At 38.3% G+C, this 21577-nt stretch overlaps 1 protein-coding gene across 12 annotated transcripts in view; it reads left to right on the forward strand.

The window, feature by feature from the left end:
- The window catches only part of TMC1 (transmembrane channel like 1), a 131061-nt gene that overhangs the window by 62401 nt on the left and 47083 nt on the right, over positions 1-21577 (forward strand). For 11 of the 12 annotated variants that reach the window (XM_030470029.1, XM_030470030.1, XM_030470020.1 and 8 more), the window contains 4 exons: positions 3899-4076; positions 11461-11526; positions 11654-12014; positions 18237-18377. In XM_030470029.1, the coding sequence (XP_030325889.1) occupies positions 4037-4076; positions 11461-11526; positions 11654-12014; positions 18237-18377 (608 nt within the window). In that variant the 5' untranslated portion in view covers positions 3899-4036. The remainder of the gene's footprint in view (positions 1-3898; positions 4077-11460; positions 11527-11653; positions 12015-18236; positions 18378-21577) is intronic. The other variant, XM_030470027.1, reaches the window with a different exon arrangement.

Raw genomic sequence — 21577 nt, forward strand, 5'->3', positions numbered from 1 at the left:
TCACAAACAATAATTGCAGAAGTATGATGGAATTTTGTGTAGTTTTTTGACTTAGCTGTTAGATTTCCTTTTCCTGAGGTAACTAGAGACCTCTACACAAATAAGGCTTTGTGCAAGTAGGTGTTTTCTCTGTCTTCTCTGTGAGTACTAGTCTGACATCAGAAGAGGGTTACTGGTGTTTCTGTTACATGGCATTCCCTAATCAGTGTTCAAGAGCTGAGCACTGATTAGGGAATATTTTGGAAATTAATATTTGGGAAGGATGCAAGTCAGCTTTTAAATGTTTCTTACATTAAATTAATCAATCTGATCTGTCATCTAACTGTGCCTTCCCACTCCTGACCCCAAGTGCTACTGTCATCACCCAGCTCTGCTTGCACTGCTTTGGGATGGTGTCCCTCAGGGAGATTTTGACCCCTGTCCAGCCTTGGCCCCTCCTGGTGCAGTCTCCTGCTGCTCCCAGACATGATTGACTGTAGAAAGATGTGGGATAAATGAGGTTGGTAGGCACAGACTTACAAGTTAATGCTGCTCATCTGATTCATTTGAATGCAGCAGGTTAAAGAAAGAATGACCTAAGTATTACAATACATAGAAAAAGGCATTTTCAGTTGCACAGCCACACACATGGCTTCAACTTGTGTTTGTATTTACTTCCAGAAATTCCTGATTTGATCATGTCCTTCAACAGGGCAGAATATACAATTTGTGTGGGGCAAACCAAACTGGCATTTTAAAATCCCGTCTTGAAAAGAGTCACCTTTAGCAGCAAAGTCTGACAGAAAATCGTTTATTGCCCTAAGTTTTGCAGTATGTTTAGAAATTGGTGGAAAACCATTAAATATGGAAAAATCAACAGTCAAGGCATGTCATTGTGGTAGAGAGGGTTTACAGCTTATGAGTAGAAGTGACAGGAAAGAAATTATAGTGCTTATTTCTTTGTGAATAGATTGTGCTCTGTAACTTAAATGCTGATTACAAGCAAAATTGATGCTTGCAGAATTACTGAGGCACTAATGTTTGTATTAAACGTAGTTACGTCATCATTCTTTGGTGTCATCTTTATTTCCCTTGGATGTATTTATCTGGTTGGCAGATAGTTATCAAATGGTTTATCAGTTTAACGGAATGGGGAAGGGTGTGTGGACCATACTTTCCATTTCTCCTTCATTACAGGCTTTCCTATGAGTTTTAGCTGTGGTAAAAGGATAGTTGTATATTTCCATCTTCATCTTTTGTGTACCACGCATGCTTTAGCAGTTTGAATATACAATAAGTGTCTCTGGCAAGGAGATATAAATGTGAACAAAGAAAGAAAAATGTGGCATGTTTGCTAACAACATCAATTTTTGCAGTGTTCAACTCATTTAGGAATGAGCCCAGTTCTCTGAAACTGTCTGTACTCGGGCCATTTTCATAATCTATTAGATATTAAAACCACTCTGTGTCGTTCTGATTTGATTGTTATTAAATAGAGCTAAATTAAATGAAAGGCTTTTTTTTTCTCCCTTTCCCCCTCCCCCCCCTTTTTTTTTTTGCAAGACTGGTGTGCTGAGAAACTTGTGTAAATCAAAACTGTCCATGCAGTCATTTATATTTGTACTAGAGAAGCAGTAGGATGCTATGAGGTTAAATTGGTACAGTTTGTCCTCAATCTCTGCTTAGTATTTGGCCTCCAAGGCTAAACAGAAATACAGGATGTAGGTCTGTGCTATGTTATGTCCAACGGCAAGTCTGTCTTCAAAGATCTGCACCCTCTTTCTGTCTCCTGACCCTGACTTCCCTTTCCCACGTCATGTCACAATTTCACTCCCCCTTCTGTGCTAGTGCAATTATTTCTGGTAGTGTGCTGTGGATGGGATCACTGCATTAAGCCGACTTAAGAAAATTATTATTTGCTTTGATTAGTGACCCAGTTTACAGGACAGCCCCATGGGCAGTTTTAGTGGTACACCAACAAGGGTAGCAAGTGGTGGAACTCATGAAGACAGTTAACTCCTGCAGCCACAAAAGTAAACCACAAATCAGACTGAGTCTGGCCTGTCTACTCTAAAAATCTGCACTGTGGTAAAAGTATTTAACTAACTCTGATGACTGCCTGAGTCAGGAGATCTTGAGAAACAAATAAAATAGAGTGTGCAATTCACCTATACCATAGGAAATAGTCACCCAGAGACCGCATTCAGACTGTGTATATGACCTTAATAGTTTTATTTGTCTACCTTTTTGAATACTGCCTTTGCATCTTTGATATTCATCTAATACAATTTTTTTTCTTTTTTTTGTAAGATTAAAAGATCAGCCCTCAATGTATGTCCTTTTCCTTTTTGTATATCCAGTCAAATATTTTCCAATGTGGCTAATAAATGAAAGTGAGGTATTATTAACTGAAATTTCTGCTGAAAACTTACACAGTGCCATCAAGGCTATGGTCCCAATTTGACTGCAACTGCAAAACATTCTGTTACAATTCTTTCACTGCTTTTTTCAAATACTTGAAGACTCATTAACTTGAAGCCAATGCTCATAATTCTTCCTAATATGCTCTTCTTTCTGCTATTAAAGAAGTACAGAAGTCTACCAACTTTTAGAATATGATTATTCTTTTTCTGAGTTCTTAAAACCATGGCTTATTAGACGTGGTCTAACTACAGATTTAAATGTTTTATTGTACTTCTTTTTTGCATTAAAAGTTTTTTTCAAGGTATATAAAAGCACAGGAGCTAGGATGTGATATAATGAGTAACATGAAAATGCAGTAAAAGAAATAACAGTTCAGAAAAAATATCTTATAGACAAAGGCGTAAGACCTCTTATAATTGTATATGTAAAATCAATCTGTTTAGGAAAATTTGAAACATAGGATGTTAATGTTCTAGCAGAAACAGGATTAAATATGTGGATGTTTTTTGTATGTAAATTGAATTTCAAGCCAGTTCAAACAACACCCACAAACATTTTCAGCATTTCAAAAAAATCCCCAATGCTAAAATTTGAAATTGAAAATGTAAGGTAGCTGGCATCACTGGATAAATTTCCAGATAAACTTCCTTCAGACATCTGTATGACAGCTCCAAAGGAAACCAAATGGCTTTCATAGTCATGTGGGTAAGAGGATATAAAAACCATCCAGGAGCATCTGAGAAAGTGGGGTACTCTGCAGATGCCTACCCCGTTTTTCAGGCTGGATCACACTGGAAGAATTCCAGATGAGGAATACTGTGGAAGCTACAAAAGAATTATCTAGTTCAATACATATCGAGAAATGCATTTCATGTTGCTTTATTTGTAATAAGTTGTTTCAAATCTTTTACTTCCAAGCCTGACCTGTTTAGTTAATTGCATTTTTGCTTTGTTTCACCATCAAGCCTGTCTGGTGTTGTAGATAGAAGGTGAATCAGGGTAAAACTGTTAAACTTAGGATGTAATATCTACATAAAGGCAGAAGGAGTCTTAATGGAACTGCAAGAATATGTAGATATAAACCAGCAGATCTATCAGCATCTGGCTCCTTTTGCTAAGATGTTTGGTTTTTTTTAATCAGTTGCAGGGTTTTTTTTAATCAGCTATGCAATTTAAAGGTAAAAGCTGCCTTTTGTGAGAAAAAAATCCATGCAACATCCTCCACATGCAGAAGTATAGACCTGTACACAGCATCAGAATGTGCCTGTGAGGACAAAGTGCAACATCCTTGCTAAGGAAGACGCTTCAGGCATTTAAACAGTGGTAGTCATAAGTAGGTACACTGCAGGAGAGTTTGTATTTTTTCAGTAATAACCATAATGAAAGTGAACCACTTCTTCCATTCTTTTGACCCTAGCATACCAACTCTACACAGTAAACTAAACATTCATGAAAGATTAATCACTTAGGAAATTAGTATCTTCTTATATTTCAGTCAGTGAAACTTCACCAGCGCCATCCGTTCAGTGACAGACAGGACGATGTTGATGTGGTACACTTTACCTTGAACCAGTCAACCTTCAGCCGATCTCTTGTATGGTGGCAGCTGGAGCAGCCCTGTGAAATAGTCACGATGCCTAAACAGGAAAAGCCAAACGACATTGAAGAAAATGGTAATTACAACTATAATTATGCATCTTAAGCACATTTTTGCTGCATGTAGCTCAGCAGAGCACAATTTTTATTTTCTTCATGTTCTTTCTAATACAAAATCTCCTTCGTCACAATTCATTATCTTTTGTTAAGATATGTATTCTCCTTGGCTTTCCAAAGCAGCTTTGCTGTGTAAGTTGACTACTTGTAGAATGGCAGTGTGGCTTTCCACTAGTTAAGAAATGAAAAAAGTGCAATGACAGCCCTGTTACCTGTCTTACATTTGTAAGTACTTTATAGGGAAGATAAAAAATGCAACGATTTTTGGTGGCTTCTGTAACCTATACAAAGGCAATATTTCCTTTTCTAATTGCTTTCAGTATTTAGTATGGAATGTCGAGCATTCTTCGTAGTGAGATTAACAATATTTCTATACTGATACTGCTCTGTTCTGTATATAAGAAATATTTTGAAGGATGATAACGCCTAATGGCTTATCCTGGGAAAGTGCAAGGCAGCTCTTTGATATGTGAAGTGCTTTCAGTTCTCATGGGCAATACTACTCAAAATATGGAATTTGTTCATATGGAACAGGCATGATCTTTCTCATCTTCAGGATGGGAGAAAATTGCCAGGGGCCTTATTCTAGACTAGTTTCTGAATTAGTTTATTAGGCCTTGCTAAGAACCGGGGCTGGCAGTACTAAACAGTGCTTTCTATATTTTTAATCCACTTTTGTGTAGGCAGTAGTAATAAAATGCTTTGACTTCCACAGAAAACATCAGAATGGACTGCTTAGCATATCAGCAAAATGTCATTGAACATGTGGTTCATTTTAAGAGTCCATCCTATTTTCCTTCCTTTTATTGTCTGAGGACCTTCATTGCTTCCCCCCCCATGTTTTTTCTACAAGTCCCTTTCCTGACCTACTTAATTTTAAAGCAGTACATGCTAATGAAGTTCATTTTAACATGAGCGAAGCACAAAATTCAATGTAGCACATCCAAAATACCTCCTAGCTCCAGCAGAATTTTTATCTAAATAAGAAACAAAACTAATATGGCCATAGACCATATGTATTTTTATAACCATTTCTAATGAATAAATTGTTAAAATATCAACGTTCTAAGTTTACCGTAAATACCTGCCTTCTACTTGCAGGTATCTAACTGACTTGATTTATCGCCTGTTCAGTGACTTTATTATTCATTCAAAGTACAGAGGTTAGCATTCCCATGGTGAACAAAACCCACATCTTTTAACTGGAGAAGGTTGGATCATGACCACTCTTTGATACACTTTGCTTGAAAATGTATATTGTACTTAATTTATAATAAAATATAACTACCTTGATGATGGTAGTTTAACAGGCGGATATTTGGAGATGAGATCGTATGAGCAAATTCAAGATTCGATCTTCCTTTAAGAAGACTTAAAAAGTGAGAGCTCCATTAAAAGTAACTAAGAGATTTTCAGAATGTGGTTCTCCATCCACTTTTGACTTAAAATGTTCCAAGGGCTGAAGTTAGTCAGAACAGAATCAGGTAAAAATCTAGTAGCAATTTCTTTACAAGAGGTTTTGCTTTGTCATTGCTGACAGACAGTCCTAAGGAATATTCTTGCAAAGAATGGATGAGAGTTGCAAAAATACAGTCTGAGGCCGTACATTTTTGCTTTTTGATATCTTTAGCTCTAGTGAAGCCCTCATTTGGCCATTCTTCTTGCTTCATAACATGTCTTCTGAAAATCTATGATAGTAGGAGATGTATGGTTCCTTATGCTAAATGCATGAATATGAATTCATTGTTCTAGGCGTCTCATACAGGAAAAGAAGACAGGGCACAAATCTTCAGAGTGGATATTTAAAAGAGATCAGATGGAAAGTGACTTTTATCCTCTAAAAATAACAAAGTGAATATGTGATGAGCTGGTCAGCTGTAGGTATCAACCTTAAAAGAGCTGTCTTCTCCTAAAGTAGTCAAAAATACAATTGACTTTGGATCCATTAAGAATGCCACATTTTATCTTGAACCTAACCTGTTTTCTCCATATTAACCTGTTCTTCCCATGTTAACAGTACTATGAATGAATGACAATAAGCTAAGTAAGTCACTTTTCAGAACATGAAAAGGTCAGATCAGTATGATTTACTGCATTTCTGCACTCCTCAAAATGTACTGGACACTTACTATTCTGATCCTAATTCTTGCAGTAAAGACTGCAATGAAAATGAAAAATTGCCCACCATCAGGCCATCTGTCTGATGAAGACAATGCAAATGTGACTTGTTGTTTTATTACAGTAACCAAAAGATCCCGCAAGCTTGTCAGATCTCTAGTCTTGGGTAGGACAAAGCACTACCTGGCTAGGTCTTTGTCTGGCACAGGTAGGGTCGTGCAGCTGTGTCCACAGAGGTGGTGTAAGACACAATGGCCTGGAAACTTTTATGCATGCTTTCCTGAAGAGGGTGAAATACTGAGGGAGTTCTCACTGAATTATCTTCCTCCTGTAACTTCTGTGGGCTTTATAAAAGAAAATCAGATTTGGCCTAAAATTCTTTCACTGAATCATGCAATAAAATTATTTATCCCTGAAGGGGAATTTTGCATAAGAGAAGTCCTCATCCACAAACTGAGAAGCAACACTCAAACCTCATGGTGTGTAAATACATCCCAGAAGTAAACTAAAGAGAGGAGGGTGTTACCAGATGATGTGCCCAATGCTAGCCACAGTGCCAACCTGATCTGTGTGAGCTCTATCTCTGTTTTAGTAGAACACTTGTAATTTTTCCTTACCAGTGGAAAAGATGAAAAATTTATCGATGTGAATTGAATGGATTCCATTTGTTCCCTATTGTCTTCATCTTAATTTTCAAATGTTGACTGAGCTACAATAAGTTGGGTAAATTGTCCTTATTGGCAATCTACAGAGAGGGAAAATTTATTGCCCCGCAGGCAACTTCTGGAAAATCTTTGGGTGTAGAAGTCTGCAGGCCACAGCATATACATTAATACTAATGAGCCTTCCGAGACTTTAGTGGCTTTATGACATTGTAGTATAAATATTTTGCCTACATGAGTGCTTACAACCTTGTTAATTCAGGTGCAGAAAAGTAAGCACTATATCTGCTAGTGTAAGTGTAACTGAATAGGAATTATTTTACTTCATTTTACATCTGATAGCATTTTTTGACTTTCAGATTCCTTTGTGCATCACTGATTTCTATATTTTTTTATAAGACACCAGCACGCAGAATTGCTTAGCAGCTGTCAGTTTTACATAGTAGTAATGTGAGCAGTAGTATTACAACAATGGGCCATATTTTACTGTGTAGTTACAAGAATCATTATTCCTCTCACAGCGAAAAATCAAAGAAACTATGTCAGTGTAAAACAAGTTTAAAAAAATTCCAGAACATGAAATCTGAATCACACACTCTGATAAGTGGTGTACAAACAACCTGAGAAAACAAGGTAAGGTTAAAACAGCACCCACAATCTGCTATATGGACACCTCATGTAGCAAAAAACTCCCATGGTTTTGTACTTTTTTTTCTGTCCTTAATTTCCAGCAACATTTCAACATTTTGAGCTTTCTACTGAGCTGTCTGATATTCTGTCTTCACTGCAGTCTGTGACTTACAGGTTAGTCTGAGCTCATATTCAGGACACGCTCCTTTAGTCTTGTTGGCTCATTTGTGGCTATAGTCTAAAACATAAATAAGACTTCAGGTAAAACGATAGCTTACTCAGATTACACTTTCCCTATCCTTAGTCTAGAAAGATGAGAAAGTTTCCCTTAAACTACTGTGGAAAAAAAAATCAGAAAGTGATTGGATTTCCTAGAGCATAAGCAGTTATGGACTATAGCTCCAAATATGCTTAATGATATATGTGTTATTATGTCAGGATAATGTATCCTGGAATATGTAACTACTGAGCAATAGTTTGCTCTGGGTCACCTAAACTCAAGTTAGCTGACTCAGAGTCTAATGATCTGATACTAGCCCTATGAATATTGATACCATGAAGAAACAAGGTCCTATCAACCTGTTTCTGGAACAACGAAGAGTTCTAGATGTTGCTTTAGTGAGACTTGGTTGTTTTTAGAGGAGGAATCACTGAATTTTTGATATATGGGATCACATGAAGATCTGTTTAAAAAAACAGAAGTATGTCAACCTAAAAGGATCCCATATAGTGATGATTTTATGCCTGCAACAGAGGTTGTACGTTTTTATTTTAACAAGCCAGAGCATGAAAAGTGCTCATCAGTTTTCTTATAGGGTGATACTACAGTGCCTGAGGAATGCACTTTACTGTTTCTGTATGTTGTGGTTTATAGAAGATTCAGATTTAGTGCTAAACGGCATTTAGATTTAGTGATCATGAACTGTAATTTGTGTATCACTGAAATGCTTCTCCAGTAATTCAGTAAGACAGTGTTTGCCACAAGCACCTAAAGTGCTGAATTATGAACTGCCTAGCCTCTTAGCTTCCTATGTAGCTCACCTGAATGCATGCATATGTGCTATACAGAATAGACCTTAGGGATGTTAAAACTCCTTTACTCCCCCTCATAAGTGATTTTGTTCCTCCTTGGTGAGATAGCACCAGCTGCCATCACAGCTGACACAAGGGAAAAGCATTTTACGTTGAGCTTCAGCTTTTATACTAGTGACACAGAGCTCATGACACAGAGTGTGAGAAAACTGGAAGAGTTCTTGGCTTCCAGCTTCTTTTAAAAATAAATTCTAGTACAATGCTTTCTGTGTCATAGCTCAAGACTTGGGAGGGATCTCTTGTTCTGTGGATACACCAGGATAAGGGCAGACATCTAATATTCTTTATATCTACATGTTTCATCTCTATATGTGCGTGGGGCTGTGGAGGCTGGAACGTTCTAAAGCTCAGTTTGGAACTGTAATTTCAAATTTTTGCAGAAACAGTTTTGAAGCTGCACTTGTGCCTGTTTAGTCTGTCTGTAGTAAACCCCCTCTTCTGGCTGCATGATTCCATGTAATCACTGGTCATGTTTTCTACTGGTCATGGCCTATTTTGTGGCAATATATACTTCCATTTGATTTTATGCTGCTTGTTTATTTCTTCAAAAACTTCTTCGATATGTACCTCAGCATTTAAGCAAAAAAAAGACGCAAACATACAAAGTGTCTTTTCAGATACACTTCCCTCTAGTCGTGTTCCCAGTACTTTCTTCAAGCAGCCTGAAATCTGTTAACTACTTTACCTGAAATGTTGGATTTTGCCTGAAATGTTGGATTCAGTTCTATTTCCCTTATGTTATTAGAATTAATTAAACCCCAACAGCTACCTTCTGCCCTGCTTAAGCCACTGTTGCATAGTCCATTGTCACTTTCACTAATATGTCAATAAGATGTCAACTGAACTATGATACATTTTCACTGCTACTGCATGTTTCGGTACATATGATAAATCTGCAGCTGTTTGCTTGTTATATGGGCTCATCAGAATCTTCAGTGAGGCCAATCTTATACCACTGAAGTGCTTTCCCAAGAATTTCTGTTTGGCTGGAGGAGTTCAGCAACAGCATTAGTTGCAATAAAAGACCATGCCCTATTGTTGCATGCAAAGTATATCTTTAGAAGTGTCTGTCTTCATCTTTGCAAGCTTTCAATAGCGACGTAGTGATCTTTGTCAAATGGAGATCCTGTTACTGTCAGCAGCAGAAGGCATATGTCCATACATAACAAAGGAGCACTTATTTTCACATTCCACTGACGATATTGAATGATAGTATCTTTGCACAGCGCTAAAAAATTATTGTGCAGACGCTGTAGGAATTGTGGAAAATATAATTACAATGAAATGTTTTGTGCAGGGGATTTAGACTCCCTACATATATCCCAGTTTTAAAATGCCTGCCAAATTCTGGATATTAACCCTTTGCCCATTATTGCACATAGTGAAACAAGACCGTAGATTTCTAGTGAAACAAGACCCTAGATTTCTTCTTGTTTGCATCCTTACATTCTTACATCCTTGCTTTTCCTTGATACTAGGTAAAGCTAAGAAGTTGTGCCTCAACATTTATCTAGCAGTTCCTAAATAGACCAATTTGTGTATAAATCTTTGATGAATCATTAGTAGCTGAATAAAATTTACAGAAGGAACTAGGGAACTAGGGTGGAGAAAGAGAGAATATAAAGAAAAGTTCAAAAGTATTAGATGAGCGAAGAAGGAAGATAACTGTAGTTTCTTCTTGCCTGAAAAATACAACTATAGAAATCATGACATGTTGCCTGTCCTGTCTGTACAGAGGGAAAATTAGACAGCTTACATCTGGAACATACATAGTATATAGGAGTGGAATGACAGCTGCCTATTTCTATTCATGGTAATACTTATTAGTCTTCTCATTACTGTCCTACTACCATGTATTTCTATGTATTCCACTGATATGTCTCAACTGCTGTTACACATGTAGAGGCTCAAAGATACCTCAAGAGATCCTATTAGCTGCTGACTTCTCAGGTGTTAGATTGCTTCTGAAGAAACATTGCTGGTGAATACCAATAGCAGTTTCACAAGTGATATGTTCAATATTTGCAGAATTAACTAAATATTATGAGGGATATAGTGTATATGAAAGAGAGGAGTATTTTTTGAATTGGATACCTTCCTGGTTATTGATGAGTGGCAGAGACAGCATCTCTTATTGAACTCATTGAGACTGAAAAACTTCAGCAGGAGATCTACCAAACCAAAGATGTTTCTGATCAGAAATACTACTTGCTTCTGTTAATAGGCTCTCTAGAGTCTCCAATGTTTTTATCATCTCCTGAGTGGTAGAATAGGACTGTGGTACAGCATATGAGTGACCTGGGGTCAACTTTTGTCACCGTGCTTGGAGATTTGGTTGCTGGAACTGAGAGTAAGTATTTTTCTTCTGGTACTGAGCTCTTCAGCCATGCTGCCACTATGAAGCTTCATGCTCTTCAGTCAGTCATATCAGAAAATGATTCTTTTAGTCTTCTTTAATATCAGCCAGGGCTTATCGTTCATATGCTTAAGAAAATCTTTGAGAATTGTCTGAAAAGCATTTTAATCTTCCTTGTTCTTTTACCCAAATTGTAGGATACTGTTATTGTGCTTCTTTTTGAAGGTCTTCGTGCCGTAAGTATTTCTTCCACAAAACGAAGGTTGTCATGACATCACTTTGGGCCTTACTTATTTAGGCGCTGAAGGAAATTTTTCTGCCTTCATCTTCTTTTTTGAGAACATTTGCCATGTCCCAAAAAGCTGAGTTTGTGAAAAGGTGTAAGGGAGTACAAATGCAGTAATTGCCAAGAATGTCTTGAAAACCCTGCGTTCCTAATAACCAATCCACACTTCACATGCGTTGGCCTTTGTTTTCTCTCCACAGTTGGCAGTGATGTTGACAGTGAAGAAGGGAGTGCAGCTGAGAATGAAGAAAATGTCAAAGTAACAGGTCAGTAATGTGGATTACTTTGAGGCCATCCTCAGATGTTTTCTGATTATCTGCATGAAGGAAGGAGGAGGAAAGGTCTCCTTCTAACATACTGCCCTCTCTCGTGTTTTTTTTCCCTCCATCACAGATAAAGGGGGGAAGAGATCAACACCAAGAACCAGAAGGGGACATGCTAGAGTGAGAGCCAGGTGTGGTGGTGAGGAGGATGAGGATGATGAAGATGGTACAAGGAGAGCTGGGCATCGCAGGCACAGAAACCGTAGAGGACGGGGACGAGCAGCTAGAAATGAGGGCAGTGACTCTGAAGGTGACCCTACCAGGAAGAACCAAGCAAATGAGAAATCCAAGGAAGATTATGAAGAGGAATATGAGAAAGGGGGTAAAAGTGGGAAAGGCAAAGACAAGAAACAGGACAAAAAGCCTGATAAGAAAGGGAAAAAAGAGAACGCCAACAAGAAAAAAAAAGACAAAAAGAAATCAGGATCTGGGTAATTCAGTTTTGGTTTTTTTTGTTTTTTTTTCCAATATAAACCCATAGTTATCTTACATGAAACCTGCTTTTGCTTATAGCTGTGAAATATCAATGGTCAGTACAACTTCCTTACTCATTATAGCCCAATTAGAGCGAGACAGATACTTTTTTTTTCTGCAGTGAAGAAATGCTGGCTGAATGAAATGAAAAGTTCCCACAAATCCATATCCACTTCAGTGGAACGAAGTCAGGGGTTTCTCACAGGTCCATGGTGGGACCTCAGGAAATGACCAGCCAGGCCCTTCTGTGACTTCTGATACCCTAAGGATTAGGTCAAATTTGGTCATGCAGAATAGGAACTCAAGCCAGGGTCACCCTTACTGTAGTTATATATCCTAAGTTTAAGAGCAGTTCTCTATAGAATGGGTATGAAAATAACAGAGGAGGGAAGCAAATGACAGAAAGAGGTGACAACATGTAAGACCCCTCCTTCTTTTTCCTTTCACCAAAACTAAAATTCCCCAGCCCCCAAGATGACAAACCTGCAGACCCCATGGTCTAGTTTTATTTCTAATGCAGAACAAAAATCTTGACACTTTTCACAACATGAAGTTCTTGTTTCCCAGTCAGGTTTGAGTCAGCTTTTTATAAACAGACCTGTGCCAAAATTTCAATAACCCAGAAGCAAGGACTGAGATGGGATTTTCCAGTCTGTCTCCCAATCACTCCCTCTGAAATATTGCTGCTCACTTTTTCTAAAGCATTTAATGCTACCTGGTGTCTTTGGGAGACTCCACTGACACAGAGCACTTCAGAAAACTCTTTTGTATGTTTCTGCCATCCTGACATTCTCTTGCTCCCTAACCCTTCTCATGCTATTGAAAGAAAATACCCCCTGGGAGTTGTGTATAATGGAGCAAATGGTGCTAGGCATGCTTATCTCAGTGGAGAGGGAGAGAGATTCCACTTCCCCCATTCAGCACTTGCTACAGCTGTTTGTGTTCCCAAAGGCATCACTGGAGAGCACAGCAAGAGTTGAAGGAAAGAAGGAAATACAGTGAGACATTCTGTTGTATTAATTTATCCATGATCCCATTTCAGTACACTTCTACTTTATTTCCCTTCCCTGTAAGAGTGCCTATAATCTTTCTTTCTGCTGGCTTTTCACTGTGGTGCCAATTATAGCTCTCTGTGCAATTTCCTGTACTCATACAGTGACAGTCCTGAATGTGTCAATCCATGTTCCTTTGCTTATATTGTATTCCATTGTAAACTTTTAATGAACATTAATTTAAAGAAAGGCCACTGAAAATATAAAATTCAATGAGGGCACAATGTTTTTAATTGTCTTCCAAAGATCTTAACATTAAAATACAAATATTTCGGCTAAATAATTTGAAATTGCTACCTGGATTGGCTTTGTTCTTGAAGTAGTAAGCATAATGTTTGAGGAAAACCTGATGAAGCTCTGGAATATACCTTAAAAACATTATATTTTTTTACTTTTTAAGAGACCAGCTGACAAGATTACAGAGAAATAAATATAAGAATATTTTGAAAGATTTTTAAAAGAAAACCAAATAATGTAAGAAACAAAGGAAAATAGGCTGGTAGTCAGTTCAGCTGTGATTCAGACAAAGGATTTGTAAACCTTCAGTTCAGAAGAGAAGGGTGATAGCATAGGAATATAACCTTTCTAGCAAGTTCATGAGGACCTACCACAGCAAATGCTTTCTACTGTTTAAACGTACACCTTGCTGTTGTATGTTTTAAATAGCCAAGACATTTCAGCATGAAAAAGCATGATAAAAGCAAAATAAGAAGTTGAGAAAGAAAAAACCAACCAAACAGAAACAACCAAACAAAAAATTTAAAAAAGAAAAGAAAGTAAAATTAAATGTGATATTATTCCACACAGGGTGATAATATTGAATTTGCTACTTCATTGTGGCTTTTGCCACATCATCCCAAAAATATTTGTGATAAATTGCTCGTTATAGACTCACTGCGAAGAACTATGATATTCCTAGATTGAAAAGCTATTGTGTTCTTTATTGTCTAATTGTGACTGGTTGGTCTTAGATGGAATCCGCATGCAGTCACTTATGCTAAAAATCCTCAGAGAAGGAATCTTATATTCTGCCTAGCCTGTGCAACTTCTGTTTTTACTGTATAGCTCTATATGTGAGCAAATCAACTGTTTAGTAGGATTGCTCAAGAGTATAAAGCTTATGCTTTTCTAGCTGTACATGGAAAATTAAGGCAGTACAGGCACTGCATCTTCTTGCTAGCAGAAAGATTGCTGAAGAGCACTAACTGCCAGGGAATATTATGAGGATTATCAATAAACAATAGAATTTTACAAAAAAAAAAAAGGAAGAAATGTAATCAAATTTATTCACTCATCACTCTAGCCTCTTGAAGTCCTACCAGTCATTTCCCTGAAAATCTCCAAGCTCCAAGAAAAAATTTTCACCTAAATTTTTAAGTCTATAAAATGGCTTTTACAAAAATCTTTTCACAAATAGATGCTTCCATAAAGAGGAAATGAAACTAGAACCAAAATACGGATGTGTAATATGGGCATAAAACCAAACACAGATTAATCATAGAATCATAGAATCATAGAATAGTTAGGGTTGGAAAGGACCTTAAGATCATCTAGTACCAACCCCCCTGCTATGGGCAGGGACGCCTCACAGTAGACCATGTCACCCAAGGCTCTGTGCAACCTGGCCTTGGGCACTGCCAGGGATGAAGCATTCACCACTTCTTTGGGCAACTTATTCCAGTGCCTCACCATCCTCACAGTAAAGAATTTCTTCCTCATATCTAACCTGAACATCCCCTATTTCAGTTTAAACCTGCTACCCCTTGTCTTATCACTACAGTCCCTGATGAAGAGTCCCTCTCCAGCATCCTTATAGGCCCCCTTCAGATACTGGAAAGCTGCTATGAGGTCTCCATGCAGCCTTCTCTTCTCCAGGCTGAACAGCCCCAACTTTCTCAGCCTGTCTTCATACAGGAGGTGCTCAAGCCCCCTTATCACCCTTGCGGCCCTCTGGACTTGCTCCAAAAGGTCTGCTTCCTTATGTTGAGGACACCAGAACTCAGCTACTCATGGGAGCAGAGGGGCAGGATCACCTCCTTTGACCTGCTGGTCACTCTCCTTTTGATGCAGCCCAGTATATGGTTGGTTTCTGGGCTGTGACCGCACACTGAAGCCGGCTCATGTTAAGTTTCTCATCAACCAGCACTCCCAAGTCCTTCTCCACAGGGCTGCTCTGAATCACTTCTCCACCCAACCTATAGCTGTGCCTGGGATTCAATCCACTGGACTGTAACACTCCCTCTCCTTTGATATTATTAAATGTCTTTGTTATATCATGCTCAAACTACTTCACATGCACTCCATGCTAGTAAAAAAGTTTAGCTATTACCTTCAGCTTCTGGAGAAAACAGTAGGCCAATTACTGTGTGTGTCATTTAAGGAAGTGCCATTGATTTCAAGATCTCTACTGACTTAGAAAAAGATGCATTGTATGGATTGAATTGGAGTCAAGGAAGATCAGGGCTTGATGTGAAACTCTTTAGTGATGTTTTGTGCTCTGTGACAGCCTGAAGGTCACAGTGAATCCTTCTGTCCTTCAAATGTACAAATCACAACCTTTCATGAAAGGCTAAGACAGAATTCTGGTATCCTGGCTTGAATCTCTCACTGTTCAACTGCTTGAGCTAAAGGTAAAATCTGCTGTAACCATACAAAGTTTGACTGTGTAGTGTAAACACTCCTGAAAATAGTGATTTTTAAAAAATGCTTAGAAATTTGGAATATTATTATTTTCTTGGTTCCAAAGGAAAGTGAAAATTGAAAGATGAGTAAAGTTTACAAGACAAAACAGTAGCTGGCAATGGGAACAAGAGCCAATATTATTCCTATTTTACCTCTTGTGTTCTGCCCAGCTTCTTTTCCTCAGTAAACTCACTGCATCAGCACTTACTGCTCATATTTCCCACTACTCTCACTGCAGTCTCATAAAACTGCATATTTCAATTTTGCATAACCCAGCAATTTAATTTCAAAGGAAATCCTCAATATTGGGCACATGACTGCCTGCTTGTATATGTAAAATGCAAAGGAGCTGATTGTAGAAAGTATGGATTTAAAGCTCTCTCAAAATCAGACTCCTTTAATCCTTCTGTTCTTAAAGACATGGCTCTTTTCTTCATTATGATGCCTCAAAATTATATGCACAAATCTTTTTATTTACCTTCATCCATTAGACGTAAGTTTTCATATAGTTTTTAACTTGCTGGTTGCAATAGAATCATAGAATAGTTAGGGTTGGAAAGGACCTTAAGATCATCTAGTTCCAACCCCCCTGCCATTGGCAAAGAATTTCTTCCTTACATCTAACCTAAACTTCCCTTGTTTAAGTTTGAACCGATTACCCCTTGACCTATTGCTACAGTCCCTGATGAAGAGTCCCTCTCCAGCATCCTTGTAGGCCCCCTTCAGATACTGGAAGGCTGCTCTGAGGTCTCCACGCAGCCTTCTCTTCTCCAGGCTGAACAGCCCCAACTTTCTCAGCCTGTCTTCGTATGGGAGGTTCTCCAGCCCCCTGATCATCTGTCTCGTGTTCAGTAGCGGTCCTTTCTGTAGATTTATATTTTCTGTGGCATAATTTTTTATCACACGAAATTTTGTGGCTGATGGGTTCAACTTTCTAACATGACAGTCTTTTCAATAACATTTGAGTCTTTAATAGCAGGGCGTCTGATAACTATGAAAGACTCTTTCTTTCTTTTGCCAACTTACTCCTGTGTATCTGAGATTTGTAAACTGACCCCCAGTACCATATGCTATAATGATGTGTATTTCATGAGAACTAAAGATGGATAACCAATGAGATATTTGTTTTTTGCTTTGTTGCAAGAATTTTTCTTTTATTGTGTTTGTTTGTTTTGAAATTTTTCATTCATATTCTTGCTGATAAACCCTTTTACCCTTTATCTCATACAGATAAGCCCTTTGACTTTTATGTCACACTGTTTTGGTAGAACAAAAAGTTTATAATTCTTTAGTTTTCCAGAAGATAGAAACTATACAATTAGGTGACTTAGGTAATGAATCATTCAGCTCTGACTGCAGATTTTGAATATCAAGCCCTCAGAAAGATGAATTACAAGCAAAACAGTCTGAAAACTATTGCTTGATAAAGCCTGAATGAACTGTTCCCAAAACAATCTAAAAAACTATTAAAAAAAAAAACCCAGTACATTTTCAAGCATTCAAAACAGAAAAAAAGAAGGCAAAAAAAGCATAAGAGAAACAAATAGAAATGCATCGAACTGTTTTTACCAAGAACTCACTTGGTGGTAGTCGTTGCTGTCAGCTTTTTAGTGCAGGAAGTTAGAGTTTAATAATTTCCTTTTTATTTTTTTTTCTGTTTGCTGATCTAAGAAAAGGAAACAGTTGTTGCTAATGACTTGTTATATACAATTGTATGGGATGCAAGATTGCTCACAGAAAAGGATTTCTATGCAAGTTTTAGGGAAAGTGCACGTTGCTTTCCAAATGCTTTCCAAAGCAATGCTTTCCAAAGCTACCATAAACTGGTGCATGGAGAAGTTCAGTTTACAAACGCAACACATCTGGTGATGCCAATTACTATTGTGTCTGCTTACCTTGAGTGCTAGGACACATCACAGCCTTGCTGCTATGTGGCTTTGAATCCTTCCCATCTCTGAAATGCTACTGCCTTGATCAGTGGATGGGCTGTCATCTGGTGTTTAAACTTGTCTTTGCTGTGGCTGTGGTGTCTCTTCTCTCTCCTGTGGCACACTGAAGTGGGGTGAACAAGTTCATTTTGATGGCCACAGTCAAGTGTCCTCACTTGCCTGTCGTGAATTTGGGTTGAACTCTTAGGAGGCCGGTTAATCGTGAAGGAACAGTAGGTGGCTGCCGCACACTTCTTCAGGAGCACTGCCCACTCTCCAAGGGATGCTCTGGGTGTAGTGCTGGTTCAGCAGTAGCTTTGCACTTTATGTGTGGGCTTTGCCTTTCATACTAAAATTAACAAGTCTAAGTGAACTGTGTCCTCCCTCCTGCGCAACAGTGAAGGCATTTATCTAGGTCTTAAAGTTAACAAGAATTAACACCAAGCATGTGCTTCAGTGAAAACTTCTGTCCTTCCTGAGTTTTGGTGATGTTTTATCTTCCTGCTTTTGTTTGAAGCTCTGATTCTGACTCTGAAGAGGAACCAATTACAGAGGAGGAATTGGCCAAGTTGAAAGAAGAGGTAGAAGAAAAAAAGAAACTAATCGCCACACTACGAAACAAGCCATGGAAGATGAAAAAGAAATTGTCTGTCCTGAAGTATGGTTTGATTACCATAATGAATATCTGCTTTGCACTTTGCACTGTTTTTCTGAACTTTTAGGAATTTTTTAGATGTACTGGTATAATTCACTTCAAACCATCTCTAATCTCTCTTTCCCAGGGTGTGCTGTCACAGAAAGTGGAAGTAAATAGCATTTCAGATCAGTGCTTCTTGTCTCTGTAAACCTGAAATGAGATATGAAAACCAAAATATTTTTTCTTTTTAAGTTTCCATTACCCCACTCTGCAAAATCTTTAATTTTTCTTCAGTTAGAAAAATTAGTAAATTCTTCCATGGATAAGTTTAATATCTTATTCAAGAAAAATGATGCCATTTCAGGAATACCTCAAGATTACTGGGGTAGGAAGAGAGGATTTGTCTTTCTATTTTAACTTTATGTGAAGAAAAATAGATTTTTATTTTTTTTTAACTTACAAAAAAGCAAACTGATTGGAAACTGAGCTTGCATTTTCATGTATTTTAAGGCATGCTACATATAAAACTGTATTTTGCCCTAGCAAGCCGATCACTATATTTTTGTTAAGGTTAAAAATTAGGTTTTCGTTTAGAGACACATTTCCACCAAACAGAGGTAACTGGGTAAACACAGAGAACTTTACTCTTTTGCCAAAACTGCCAAAATTCTTTTTAGCTCCTCTGTTTTGAATAACTCTTTCACTGCAATACATATTCCAAGAGCAATCAAAAGAGACTTCTGGGCCTTGGGATGGTTGGTAAGGGAGGTTGAAGCAGAGACAATTTTTACCTCTGTCCTTCCAGTTGTGGGTAGTAATATTAGAAAAGCCAGATGGATCCAGCCTATTAATGCATGGCTCCATGGCTTGTGTTGTGGGATGATATGCATGGCACCAGGACTGCTGGTGTTGAATGGGATTCTTCTCTCTCCACGGGGGAAGAGTGTGAGCTAATGAGCTCATGAGCTAATGGGATTGATTGACAAAGCTTTAAACTAGACTTGAAGAAGGAAGGGGATAACATCAAGCTTGCCCATGACAGACAAGGGGACGATGCACCAAGGTTGGAGGGATGGGGTGATGTGAGGGCCCTCAGTCTATTGCTCTGTGATGTGCTAGGTGCGCTGGAGCCCACTTGAAGTTTGAGGTTAAGAACCAACATGGAAGCACTGGTGAAATATTTCAAAGGAATTAAGGTGTATTCCTCTAAAAAGATGACATGACTGACAGCCCAGGAGAAGTGCCTCTTCACCAATGCACACAGCATGGGCTACAAACAGAAGGAGTTGGAAGCCACTGTGCTGCTATGACCTAGTTGCAATTACTGAAATTTGGTGGGATGAATCCTACTGCTATCAGTAGCTACAAAGTGTTCAGAAGAGATACATGAAGAAGGAGGGATAAAGGGGTTGCCCTCTATGCCAAGCAATAGGTAGATTGTGAAAAGCTGTCTCTGAAGAATAGCCATGAGCTGGTTGAAAGCTTACGGGAAAAAAATCGACACCAAGCCAACAATGGGGACCTTGTAGCTGGCACTTGTAGCTAGCACAGGCTGCTGATCAAGGGGAGCCTATTGACAAAACCTTTGTATTCCAGCTGCAGGAGGCATCATGCTTGCAGGCTCTTATCCTGTTGAGGGACTTCACTAATACCCAGTATCAATACAGGCTGAGGGATGGAGGGATTGAGAATAGCCCTGTGGAGGAGGACTTGGGTGTACTGGTGGATGAAAAACTAGACATGAGCTGCCGGTGTGTGCTCACAGCTCAGAAAGCCAACCGTGTCCTCGGCTGCATAGAAAGAGGCATGGCCAGAAGGTCGAGAGAGGTGATTCTCTCCCTCCACTCTGGTGCGACCCCAGTTGGAGTACTGTGTCCAGCTCTGGGGCTCCCACATAAGAAGGGCATAGACCTGCTGGAAAGGGCCAGAGGAGGGCCACAAAAACAATCAGAGCTGGAACACCTCTCCCATGACGAAAGGCTGAGAGAGCAGCTGAGGTTTTTTATCTTGGAAAAGAGAAAGTTCTTCTAGCAATCCTCAGTGAATGCTATACTGCTGTACTTTTTTCTTCTCCTATGTGGGCTTTAAACCAGTAGTGAATTTCCAAAATCCTACCCTTGTTGTCTGCCTTTTTATTGTAATGATTTCTTTGTTCATATTCAAAGTGGAATGGGCCTTGTACATTCAGCATAGGCAGCAACTGTACTTAACAGTCCATTAGTTTAGTAACTTTCAAATTCTTATATTTATGAAATCTAGTCTGAGAAACTAGACAAGCATTCAGCTTCATTTGCTGACATCAGAAGATTTATTTTAGTAAACAAGATGCATCAATGTGCTCTTACAGCAGTTTGTGAAAATGTGGGTTTTTTAATCCTTTGCTACAGCCCCCTCTGAAGTATGCCTGGAAGCATAAAATCGGCTTATTTGTCCTAGAAAAACGTGTATTCCAAAAGCAAGTTACAGTTCTTCAGATTAGTTTATTTATTTTGAATCTACTCTTAGAACTTCAGAATTACATTTATTACTATGTTTCTCTGTCAAATAAGATTTCAAAAATAGTCACATTTTATTCCAGGCAATTCCATTCAGAGTGTTGCAGTTCTGTACAGCCTTCTGCATATCTCAGCAGAGAAAACACATAATTTCAGCAAACACCTGGAATAAAAAAAATAAAAGCTAAAACCTAATATTTGGTGACATTTTTAAAGCTGTACGCGGAGAATTAGACATTTAAATCTGTGTTTAGCATCTTAAATGAAAACGATGGAATTTGGAAGCACTCAGAACTTTTTAAAAAGTCAAACCCAATCATTTACATACCGAAATAAAATCACAGACTGGGTTTTCTAGAGTCCTGCTTTTGTAATTGGCTGTTTGGAGCCTAAGTTCAACTGAGTTGCAATGTAACCTGGTGTTACTATTCTGCTTAAAATAATAAGTAACATTTAATCAATGAGTGCTCTTTTATGACTGTAGTTACAGAAGTGCCTATATCTGTGTTTTTCAGGGTATCTGTGTATTTGTTTTGTATTTTAGCAAGATATTCAAGATTTATACCAGAATCATTAGTTGGGTTGGCATTATTCTTGTACCTGTGGAAAATGGCCACACACTGGCTTTAAATGCCTTAAACTTGTAAATCAATAATGTGACTTTCGAATACTCTTCTATAAGCATCTCTTCTTGTTGAAGTTTTTGGTCAACAGTTATTATTAGCA

This window comes from Strigops habroptila, chromosome Z (genome assembly GCF_004027225.2).
Source record: "Strigops habroptila isolate Jane chromosome Z, bStrHab1.2.pri, whole genome shotgun sequence".
Classification (NCBI taxonomy): domain Eukaryota; kingdom Metazoa; phylum Chordata; class Aves; order Psittaciformes; family Psittacidae; genus Strigops; species Strigops habroptila.